Source organism: Engystomops pustulosus, chromosome 2 (assembly GCF_040894005.1).
Source record: "Engystomops pustulosus chromosome 2, aEngPut4.maternal, whole genome shotgun sequence".
Lineage (NCBI taxonomy): Eukaryota > Metazoa > Chordata > Amphibia > Anura > Leptodactylidae > Engystomops > Engystomops pustulosus.
Genome location: NC_092412.1, coordinates 183052682 through 183065279, shown reverse-complemented (window position 1 = coordinate 183065279; position 12598 = coordinate 183052682). Strand labels below are relative to the sequence as shown.

At 38.4% G+C, this 12598-nt stretch overlaps 1 protein-coding gene across 2 annotated transcripts in view; it reads right to left on the bottom strand.

Moving 5' to 3' along the window:
* Positions 1 to 340: 340 nt before the first annotated feature.
* The window catches only part of SLC26A9 (solute carrier family 26 member 9), a 62153-nt gene continuing 49895 nt past the window's right edge, over positions 341 to 12598 (bottom strand). For both annotated transcript variants that reach the window (XM_072137481.1, XM_072137482.1), the window contains exons 17-21: positions 11265 to 11552; positions 10235 to 10289; positions 9121 to 9266; positions 3609 to 3683; positions 341 to 1296 (exon numbers count right to left, since the gene is read on the bottom strand). In XM_072137481.1, coding sequence (XP_071993582.1) covers positions 1249 to 1296; positions 3609 to 3683; positions 9121 to 9266; positions 10235 to 10289; positions 11265 to 11552 — 612 coding nt within the window. In that variant the 3' untranslated portion in view covers positions 341 to 1248. The remainder of the gene's footprint in view (positions 1297 to 3608; positions 3684 to 9120; positions 9267 to 10234; positions 10290 to 11264; positions 11553 to 12598) is intronic.

Below are 12598 nucleotides of genomic sequence, written 5' to 3'. Positions count from 1 at the left end.
GGTGCATTTTTCTCTAATTTGTTCAACAGTGAAAAACAACCGACATATGTATAGCTCAATAGACCATCAGTCACAGTTCTGTCCGAGTGCTTCCCTGTGTAGATTCAGACAGTAGTTGTGTGAGAAAACCGTTTATGGGCAAGGGACCCATTATTGCCTACATAATGAGGCAGGTTCATCATCACCATTATAGCCTATATACTAAGTTAGTTTAAGCTTAAGCCGGTATTGAACTAAACTGGAAAGCCAAGGTGAGGTTCATTCCCATCTTGTGGTGCATTTGTTGAAATTCATGTGTACAGTAAATGTTTGAAAATGAACAATATATAATTCCCAACAATATTGTGACCAATAGTTTAATGCATAAGATTTACAGTAGCATACACAGGGATCAACATCCATGTGAAATAAATAACAGAACATGTATAACTCATCTCTTCCAATATATACATTAGAAACATGTGCATATTATATTGTATCTTGTCTGCTGCAAACACTGTTAATAGTGCTGCATCTGTAGTGGTAGAGTTGAAGCGTATTGGCCATTGACATCCACGGTGCTGCATGAAGTTCTAGTACAAGATGCTGTGGATCTGTGGATGATAATAATATTTGTAACCTGCTAGCAATCTCCTGCTGCAGGAAGAAAGTTTCAGACTTTAATTTCTCATAAATTGTTTGATTTTAATTACTGGCATAAATATTAAGTCTGTACATTCATAGCTTGATTTGCAGAAAGCAGCATAAAATAATTAATTCTTACTTTGCTCTTGTTTGCAAAGGAAACATTGGTCCAAAGAATGTAATTTTTTTTTTATACACTGTCATTGTCACCAATATATGTTCTGGTATAAACACAGGTGATTTTATTGAAACATATATATATATATATTAAAAAGTATATATTATAGTGAGGATTCCATTTGATCTCTTCATTTATAAGATATCCATGGGAGACATGGGTGCAGTCTTCATCTGCAACATTTAACGTTATGAAGACTGAGGTACCAGCAGGAATTCACTGTCCAAGCAGCTATCAGTATCTGAACATGAAACCATATCATGTCACCTGAGTCAGTTTGTTCCTTTCCTGGCTGTAAAGCAGCAGGCACTGCTGTCCCAGAGACAATGAGGAAGGGTTTTCTTGTTTGAGTGGGTTTCAGCAACTGTGCCTTAAAGACCCCTGTCATCAACCAATGGTTTTAGATGGAATGGAACATCATTTTATTCCGCTTTTCAAGGCAATCTTCACAATGCAGTTTGAATTTCAGCCTGGAACATACTACCAAACATTGCCTGAAAATAGAAGAAGAGTGATAAAGTAAAAAAATCTAGATACCATAAACATATTTCATAATTTTTTTACTACAATCACAAAGAGAAAAGGCTCCAAAGTTTCCAGCCAGGTGAATTATAAGTATCATAAAATAAAAACTACAACTCCAGAGTTCCCAAAAGAATTAACCAAAAACAAACAGTGTGAGTACAATACATGATATAAAGGGTTGTACAAACTTTTATGAAAACACTTTTTTATTTTTTATTCTGTTACTGACTTCTGAATTCTTGCTAGGGAGGAGATAAACAACAATTGTAATAAATATGGGAGGTTGCACAGTTCTGGAGGAGGAGGACAGAGTATTCTAGAGATGAAGGACAGAGTAGTCTGGAGGAAGAGGACAACGGGTTCTGGAGGAGGGGAAAGGAGGGATCTGGACAAGGAGGACAGAGGGGTCTGGAGGAGGAGAACAGAAAGGTCTGGAGGAGAGGGACAAAGGAATCTGGAAGAGGAGGACAGAGGAGTCTGGAGAAGGAGGACAGAGGAGTCTGGAGAAGGAGGACAGAGGAGGAGGACAGAAGAGTCTAGAGGAGGAGTCTGGAGATGGAGGACAGAGGAGTCTGAAGGAGGAGGACAGAGGAGTCTGGAGAAGGAGGACAGAGGGGTCTGGCGGAGAAGGATAAAGGAGTCTGCAGGTGGAGGACAGAGGAGTCTGGAGGAGGAGTCTGGAGATGGAGGACAGAGGAGTCTGAAGGAGGAGGACAGAGGAGTATGAAGGTGGAGGACAGAGGAGTCTGGAGAAGGAGGACAGAGGGGTCTGGCGGAGAAGGATAAAGGAGTCTGCAGGTGGAGGACAGGGGAGTGTGGAGGAGGAGAACAGAGGGGTCTGGAGGAGGAGGACAGAGGAAGACAGAGGGGTCTGACATCTGAGGAAAAATCTGAGGAAGATATAATAACACAATTAAAGGACATCTACCATCAGTATGAAGGGTTGTAACCACCTCTGGCAGGATCTGCTCTTTTAAAAACAAGGGCATAAGAAAGGGATTAAAGAAGAGCAGATCCTTTCAGAGGGGCCACACACCAGTATGTCAGTGTGCATGCTTTACAATCCTTCATCCTTATGGTATATGTCCTTTAATTAAAATGGGCGTTATATAAACTATATATGTATATATGTAAACTATAGAGGGGTTATATAACAGTTTATTTGTAAGGGCACCGTATAAGGATGAGAGGGGGCATTATATAGGCAAAATAATTTATTGGAGAGGGCTACATGCCCCTCAACTATCAGTACAGTAATATTTTTTTTCAGGGGCTAAACCATATGTTGAAATATATTTAGGAGTTGCAGTGTAATATTGGACATATACAGGGGGCACATTGTGGAAGCACAGGAAACCGGGGTAAGGCTGCATTTACATGGAGGTGTGCTCGCTCGGCCGTAGCCTGGACGAGCACATGTCGACACGCTGCATAGGAAATTGAAACGCCCAGCCATTCTTATGGAAAAAGATAAAAAAGCTCTATCTTTTGTGTGGCCATGGCATGGAATGGTAGGCACATGTAGTGCTCACTGTACCGAGCCCGGGCGCCATAGCCATTTATGAGGGGGGCGTATATCTGGCCACAAAATTGCAGCCGGATATACATGTCCCCGTTGCTTATGTGAATATACCCTAACACTTTTACCATCCCCCAACATTAATGCCCTACATATGGTTACTGCAACCTCAGTTTACAAACAGAGAGCCGTGCACTGGAAGAGAGGGAAAGAGAATTCTGTATTAGTTAATTCACTGCCTCTCTACTAGTGTCTAAAAATTCCTTGATCTCAGACTCTTTCATTATAGGTAATGTATCTATGTAGCAGGAGGGTGTGCCCCCCAGAATCAATTTCTGTTGCCTAGGCACCCCAGTCTGACCATGCCTCCAGATCCTGATTTTATAAACTTTGAAATTTATATAACTAGTTTCAAAGTAAATTTTTTGGATGATGCCACAACACAGTGACATGAAAACAACTAAATTTGAAATGTTCTTGACAACATACTGGTAGAGGAATTATTAAGTAATTTTCTGCCGACAGGTTCCCTTTACTAAAGCCACTGGGTAGATGACTGACATAATAATTTTTGATCTTTTGATGATTTAAGTAGTTTTTTTTCTCCAAAGTAGGTAGTCGCTACATATTATTTTACAGGCTGTATACTAACCAGAGCATCTCTATAAACTATACAGTAAAGCAATAGAAAGCTTTTGAAAACTGATATTAGCAGTCAGATTAAATACAACAGTATCCTCTATTGAGATCATTTTCACTCACCTCTTCAAGATTTGGATAATCCTCATTGATTTCATCTTGTGTGTCCTGCACACAAACCTCTGTGTCACCAGAACCCTGAAATAGATGCTGGTGTTATTATTGATGTATTGTACCATGTTGGCAGAGCAATTTAATTGAGGGGAAATGTGATACCAGTAGAATATAAATATAAGTAGCTTACCAAGAATGACAAAAGATGGAAATAAAGGTTTTCTTTTTCTTACACGAGGTTGCAAGTTAATTAAGAGGACACAGAAATAATAGATTCTACATGAACATAGTTATTTCAGTATATTCTCACAGAAGTTATACTTTTCCTTTGATACAATGCCCAAACACATTTCAGTTTCTTTTGAACAGCTTAAAAGCGTGCTGCCAAAACACATGAATTTACCACAAATTCCAACAATCTAGCAATGTAATTTTAAGCAAAAAAAAGTTTATGTAACCCTGCAAACTACATTTCCTTATAGGGGTTTGCCCATGCAAGAAAATACTCAAATTTTAATCCCCTAGTGATGTTTACAATATAAAGATAATTGTAAACCCCTTTACTTTACAATTTTACTCTGTATAGCTGTTTTAGTTCCTATCACTCAGTGATGGTCAGCGTAATATTCCAGGGTGTGGTCGGAGACTCCCTAAGCAGACACTTCATGATTCCTCTGTGCTATGAGACTGACAATGTGCTTAGATTATCAGGGGCCATTTAGCTTTTGAAGATTCACTAGTATCTGACACATAGAAAAAGAGAGATGAGACTGATCAGAGATATTAGATGATGAGATCCATGAGAGGGATATAAAACACAATGACACGATCAATGTCTGAGCTCCTCTTGTAATGCAGGGGGGAGGGGCAGACAGCATGCTGCATCCTGCAGACAGGAGAAGCTATTCATGAGAAGAGTCTGCCCTTCCCGACCATAGAAGATAGATGATTTACGGTCGGATCCTGGGGCAACCAATATTGTGTACATCAGGACTAATAGAGACAAGGTGGAAATATATCTGTGAAATGCTGTATATTTGTAAATAACAGGGAATTAGAGAATGTGTTACTTTGTTATCCTGAGTATATTTAAGAAACTTTTCTTTGTGGGAATACCCCTTTAAGAAAGTTGGCGTTTATGCAACAAAGACTAGAGAAATTCCTAAGTTGGTTGGATACTGGATTCCGATATAGCACAAAGTGTGACTGTAAATAATTCCCGGCTATCAACATATTAAACTGCCTTACTTTAATCAGCTTTGATATGAAGTCTAATAATAGGGAAAACGATAGAATTTCGATTTTCTTTTGAAAAATATTGTGTAACCACTTAGTACCAGATTACATTATTGATCTTAAAGGTGTTTGCATTGAATTTGTACACTGAGTGGGCATATGCAAGTACAGATTAATCACTAGTGTGAAAGGTGCAGAACTCTCAAAGCATACATTTTGTTTATCAATTTTCACTTAAATAAATGGAAATATTTTTGTTTATATTCACTATACAGACCTTTCTTAGACCCCTTTAAGGGGGCACTATTCTAATATATATTTGCTATTAGTATATGTATGACAAATCTAGGAGTGAAACATAGAGAAACAGTTTTTTAAATTAATATTTCATATTTTGCCACCATATGTTGATTATAGGGTTGTCCAGAATTAGACATACACAGAAGCAGAATCACATTGATCCAAATGTTGTTTGTGACCATGCATAGGAATGGAAATGAAAAGTATATGGTTAGAATTCTGGAGCACTTTCTTGTTATTTTTAATTGAACTGTATGAATAAATTGACTGTTGTGAGTTACCATTGGCAGTATATTACAAAACACTCACAAATTGTTGGGCTGTTCACTAGTCTATATGTGCAGGCCTGCGTTAGGGGCGGCAGACTGGGCATTTGCCCTGGGCCCCCTGCATGTGGACTTTTGTGGGCAGAGGATATTTTAATACCCATTGGTTGAATGCCCAGGTGAAGATTAGCTTAGCTTTTATCTCCTGTCTTATGTATCATCTATTCTGTCTAGTTATCTATTTATCTCCTATAATTTGTCTATTTCCTATCTTCCTATATATGTCTATCTAACCATTTATCAATCTAGCTTTTTGTCTATTTATCGTTATATCTTCTATCTACCTATCTAACTCCTATCTATTATCTATTCATCCCTCTTCTACTGTATCTATCTATCTATCTATCTAGCGATCTATATATAATCTACTTTATATTTATGCATCTATAAATCCATCCATACTACTGTTTGTAAACTACAAAGTGTTATTATTGTGCAGTGCTCACTCTTCATAAAATATTTTTATTTTGGGGCCCCACTTTTATTTTTGCCCATGGCCCCATTTTGTCTAAAACCCTGCACATGTGAATGTTGTTCAATTATTAACCCCTTAATGACGCGCACCCTTATAGCCAGTAAGTCTTTGCTGCTTATTATCCCTTCAATTATTTTGTCGGCTTCAAAAGAATGGCAGCACCCTGTGACGTCATTGGGGAGTGGCGATCAATCAACATGGCAGCGTCGGGTCTTCCGAAAAATAATTTTTAAAAGTAAAAATATAAAATAGTTTAAAAAAATTATAATAAAAAAACTAAAAATTCAAATCACCCACCTTTCCCTAGAACTGATATAAATATACATAAACAGTAAAAATCATAAACACATTAGGTATCGACGCGTCCGAAAATGCCCGATCTATCAAAATATAATAATGCTTTTTCAATGTGTTTAGCTCTGTAACGGAAAATAGCCATTTTGAAAAATATAAAAAATTCATTAAAAAGTGATTAGAAGGTCATACAATCCAAAAAATGGTAGCTTTGAAAATGACATCAAAAGTCGGAAAAAATTACACACAGCTCCGTACACCAAGGATAAAAAAGATATTGGCGCCAGAAGATGGCAAATTCCCCCCATATTTCTTGTACAGGAGGTTTTAATTTTTGTAAATGTATGAAAACATTATAAAACCTATACAAATTTGGTATCCCCGTGATCGCACCGACCCAAAGAATAAAGTAAAGATGTCATTTGGGGCACACAGTGAAAGAAGTAAAATCCAAGCCCACAAGAAAATGGTGCAAATGTGTTTTTTCACGATTTTCACTGTATTTGGAATGTTTTCCCGCTTTCCAGTGCATGACATGGAATATGTCAAATATATGTAAAAGTAAAAAAGTTAAAGTATTTGAAGGTGGGGAGTGAAAAATGGAAATGAAAAAACAAAAAAGGGCCAGGTCATTAAGGGTTAAAAAATTGGGGTATAGCAAATGAAATGGAATAACACACTTTAATAGATTCAATTTAATACTGAATAGATTCTGTGGCATCTGTTCAGTCAGAAGTGGAGTCCTTCCTACAACTCTCAGTTGGCCCCATTTTGACACAATGGGGCATATCCCAAAAATTTGTAAGTAAGTAAGTAAATAAGCCCCAATAAGGGTGTTCAAATGTACTATTGGCAGCTGGGGACTAAGTAACATCATGGATATCACAGTAAATATCAGCCACAAAATACTGAAACACAATGCTGAAGTTTTCCAGTATATTGCAAATCTAATTAACCCCTTAAAGACCAGACCCTTTTTCGTTTTTGCGTCTTTATTTTTCACTCCCCACCTTCAAAAATCTATAACTCTTCTATTTTTCCATGTAGAGAGCTGTGTGAGGGCTTATTTTGTGCATAACAAATTGCACTTCATAGTGGTGCAATTTAATATTCTGTGCCATATACTTGGAAGCAGGAAAAAATTTCTGAATGCAGTGAAAATGATGAAAAAATACATTTGTGCCATTTCTTGTGGGCTTGGATTTTACGGCTTTCACTGTGTGCCTCAAATGACATGTCTACTTCATTAATTGGGTCAGTATGATCACGGTGATACCAAATTTGTATAGGTTTTATAATGTTTTCATAATTTACAAAAATTAAAACCTCCTATACAAAAAAAATTCTTCATTTTGCTGTCTTCTGGCGCTAATAACTTTTTCATACTTTGGTGTAAAAAGCTGTGGGTGGTGTCATTTTTTTGAGACTTTTGATGACGTTTTCAATGATTCTATTATTAGGAATGTACAATCTTTTGATCACTTTTTATTGAATGTTTTAATATTTTTCAAAATGGCAAAAGACTTTGGGTGCTATTTTCTGTTACGGGGTTAAGCGCAGTGAAAAACAAGTATTATATTTTGATAGATCGGACATTTTTGGATACGGCAATACCTAATGTGTTTATGATTTTTACAGTTTATTTATATTTATATGACTTCTAGGGAAAGGGGGCTGATTAGAATTTTTAGGTTTTTGTAATATAATTATTTTTGTAACCTATTTTTTATTTCCATTTTAAAGACTCCCTCGGGTACTTTAACCCTAAGTTGTCTGACTCACAGCCAACATGGCGGCGCCCACGCGACGTCGGCTCGTTAATGCCGCCGGCAGCCTTGCCACCGATGGCGGGTGTTAGCGACGGGCATTTGCTTCATTGTGAAGCAAACACCTGGTGAGTATGAAGAGAGCTCAGCCCGTGAGCCTTCTTCATACTCCCCCAATGGCATCAAGATGTAAGGTTACGTCTTATTGCGTTATGGGGTTAAATAATCATATGTTCAAGCTGGACTAAACGAAATAATTCAGTTTTTTTGTAATTTCACCTTCCCCAAACGAATATATAAAGCTGAGTGTATGTGTTTGTGTGTGTGTGTATGTATGTCCACTAAAGGAATCCGTACCATCGCGTTTACAGTCACCAAATGTTGCACAGCCACTCTCTGTGACTCAGCGAATGTCATAGAATAGGTTTTGGCCCAAAATTTTAATCCCGCGCTTTCCAAAATCCACTTATTAGCCACCATATACAGGAGCCATTGTCTGCTGCTGCGGCAGTTGGAAGCTGAGCCGTAATTGGTTGCTTCTCTGCCGCAGGTCATTTATATGAGCTTTGATTGGTTACTATAGGGAATGAGTATAAGAAACTTATGTGTGAGGTAAGATGGATAAAGAGATAGGGAGAGATTTATCAGAAGTGTCTGAGGTAAAACTGTTCCAGTTGCCCAAGGTTTCCATGGTTTCCAATCACAGATTAGCTGTAATTTTATAAACATCTGTGCAAAAATGAAACTTGAGCTCTGGCATGGCCAACTAGAGCAGTTCTGCTCGCAGACACTTCTGATAAATCTCTCCATAGATAAAGTGACGGACAGAGACAGTTTCCGAGACAGACAGTCACTAGAATGACAGTCCCTGAGACAGACAGTCACTGAAAGAGACAATCAGAGACAGTCTGAGACAGTCTATAGATACAAATAAAATTTTTGTTAACCCATTTTATTTTCTTATAGCTAAGAGCAGTTATTTACTATCCTTGGCAACGCCAGGAGCTACAGCTAGTAAATGAATAAAAAAGAATTTAAAAGTCACATGTACCACAAATGCATTGGTAATCTACAGCTATCTCTGAATGTACAGTCACAGTCAAAAGAGGAAGATGATAAAATACCTTCCAAGATGAGGTTATATGTCTTAATTCTGTATTGTTTGCTTGTGCATACAGAACAGCATCGTGCACAGTTAGGAAGAGGTGGTCGCGACTCAGACCTCCATCAGCAAAAACACCACCAATTTCAATGTCATCATATACTTGAGCTAAAAGAAAGATGTTAAAGGGAACAGTTTTAATGACCAAACCTCAAATGACCAATCTTAATATAATGAATCATTTCATGGTAGTCAATCAAATATCTATTATTTTAATTAAATACCATATGACCCTCCATCACAGATAGGATTTAGCTAAAAAATAAAATAGCTTTATAAAAGTAAGTTAGATAATATTCCCCTTAACTACTAAAAATCCATTAAACATGTTCAATGTGACAGGTTTTCTTTACAACGAGTTTCCAGTTACAAAACAAAACAAAAATCAGTCCAAAATCAACACCCAGCACCAGTATGGTTACTTACAATGTTAAACTTTTGCTATTTGTATTAAAGGAGTTGTCAGAGACCTTAAAAAAAAATAAACCCCGGGAGGGGGCTACTTAAAAAAAATAAACATTTACTTACCTCTGCGGTTCATCCCAGTGTCTCGTTCTGCCGTCTCTATGGTCTGTTCCCCTGTTTGATTACAGGGGCATGGAAGCTGCACTGAGTTCAGCTACCGGCAGGCCGAGGTGGCCGGCAACGCCCACCAAACACCACTCCCAGCACTGTATCATGCGATGTGATTTGGAGACTGGTGTGCACGGACGGCCACGGAGTGGAGGGAATGGAGGAGGACACCAAGAGGGACCTTAAGGGAAGTATATGTTTATTTTTTAAGGTCTCGGACAACCCCTTTAAAGGGCCTTCAAGGTTCTGCATATAAACTAACAGGCAGATATGGGGCATATTATTACTAGGCACACAATGGTATAGCATCTGTGCCAAATCTATCAAAATGTTACATGCCTTTTTCAGTATGGGGGACATAGTAACCCATTCAATGAGACAACATTTCTCTGGCTTGTGTAATTTTTTTTCATGCCCCCAAGGAGACTTAGCAATACTATAAAATCTACAGGTGAAAAAGTATTTCAGAAAAGTCAGAGATATCCCATGCAATTATTTATTACCTTGTACATCTGCTAAGTAGAAGTTTACCCCAATCCTTTGGAAACTGGAACTCAACTGTGGAAAAGAATGAAATTGAATTGATTAATTTATTTTTGAGAGCATGGATTTGGTGAAATATACAGTTCTACATTCTATAGACGGACTTCTTCATGTACAGGCTTTTAGTAGATACAGGTGCTGGACCATCATAGGAGGAACACCAGTCTTATTAATCCCCCCACCATGTGTCTGATGCAATCTCCTCTTTGCACTGTATTGTTCATTTGAACATAAGAAAAATAAAAAGTTTATCTGCATTAAAATAACAGATTTTAAAAGTCTATGATTCAGTGCACTTCACCTAAAAGACCATGGGGCAGATTTACTTACCCGGTCCATTCGCGATCCAGCGGCGCGTTCTCTGCGCTGGATTCGGGTCCGGCCGGGATTTAATAAGGTAGTTCCTCCGCCGTCCAGTAGGTGGCGCTGCTGCGCTGAAAAGCATTTTAACGCGCCGGAATTCACCGAGGCTGTCTGAGTGAAGGTAAGCGCGTCCCGAGCGACACATTTTCCGTTTTTAAATGCGGCGTTTTTTCCAAATACGTCGGGTTTTCGTTCGGCCACACCCCCCCCGAATTCTGTCGCGCGCATGCCGGCGCCGATGCGCCACAATCCGATCGCGTGCGCCAAAATCCCGGGGCAATTTAGGTACAATCGGCGCAAATCGGAAATATTCGGGTAACACGTCGGGAAAACGCGAATCGGGCCCTTAGTAAATGACCCCCAATGTTCTCAAGCTATATGTGTCCGAGGAGCTGATAGAACCCCTTTAACCATTTCTTCATTGACATAATGAGATGTGATACTCTCTTTCTCAGGAGAGGTAGCTAATCAGAAGCATATCACTTATCCTGCAGGCAAGTAATAGGAATGGATTAAAGGACAGTGCTTTTAAGCGTTGGATCATTAAGGTTTGATTCAAAAAAGAACACTGTCCCACAAAAATAATACAGTCTGGAAGTAATTCATTGACTTTAATGAAAAATATACCTTTGCTAAGGCTTTGATACCCATCAGATCCACAAAACATACACCACTCATGTCAATGATAACGGTATGGAAGTTAACAATTGGAGGTGCCATGATAATAGGATCTTCAGTTTTTGTTGGGCTGGATAGTCCATTTGGAATAATAACCGGAATAGGTGTCCCCGCCGTCAGAGTGTTCGATGCTATGTAACTAATGGTATTGTTTGTCCCGTTTACTGTGCTGTTATTGTTGGAATCAGTTGGGGGGGCACCATCAAAGTCTTCTTGTAGTTCTTGAAGTGATAGTGTCTAGATCAAAAAGAACACATACAAATATGGGTGAATAAAAACATATTTGTTTTTCATGATTTATCTATTGTGGTAAATTCAGTACTTAGAACAAGCATCTCTTTGAGACGTCCTAAATTGTACATTTGATTAACTATCATTGACATGATCTGTAGATAATAATATATTATCAATGGACATTGGCTCCACTGCTCAGAACAACTAATAAGAAGTATATTTTTAGATTTGTCACAAGAAATATTTTTTAAATGGTGTCCCAATATGCAGGAGGTGGTTATGTTGAACTTCACTTCATGTTGCTGCCTTTCCACCTCCTCTGTTGAATGGCTTATTTGTATTATGATGCATAATGGAATTCAACTTTATTTTTCATATTGCAGAGTGCAATAGTAAAAAGGATACTGACATGCTTTGAACTTTCAGAAGTTTTCAGAAGAGGAATAGTAACAATTCCTCTGATCTCTACATGGGGGAGCCATCCCTTTACATTCCCTTTTAGAGAAAGTACGAGTAAGCCTTTGGATGCTGTGATCTAATTAGCTCATAGCATCTGAAGAGTTAAAGCTCCATGATTAGTGTTGGCTCCTAACATGGGCCCTAGCAAAATATCAGAGACCCAACAGTTGTTGCCCCTGCTTAGCTCTTGAACAAAAGTATCTTTTAGAGATAATTTATTGCTTGAACCCAAAGGGATATTCCCACCTGAGAGCAAATATTTAATTCAATTCATCTTCACCATCCTATCTTGGGTGCAGGTAAATGTGTGTCAAGCGACACATTTTTAAAAAAATTCTGTGTTTTTTCTGAATCGTCGGGTTTTCCGACGGCCACGGCCCCCGATATCCGTCGCATGGTGCAAATCGGTAATATTGGGGAAACCTGACAAAGAATAGTGATTCGAGCCCTTAGTAAATGACCCCAGTGGGTCCATACACAGTGCCTTTTACTATGTGAAGTTAAAGATGACCTGTCACCCTTAGAAATGGCACTAGGAGCTGCTTACTAAAGTAAAAATCTCCTCTTTAAAGAGCAGATTCTTGTTTTAA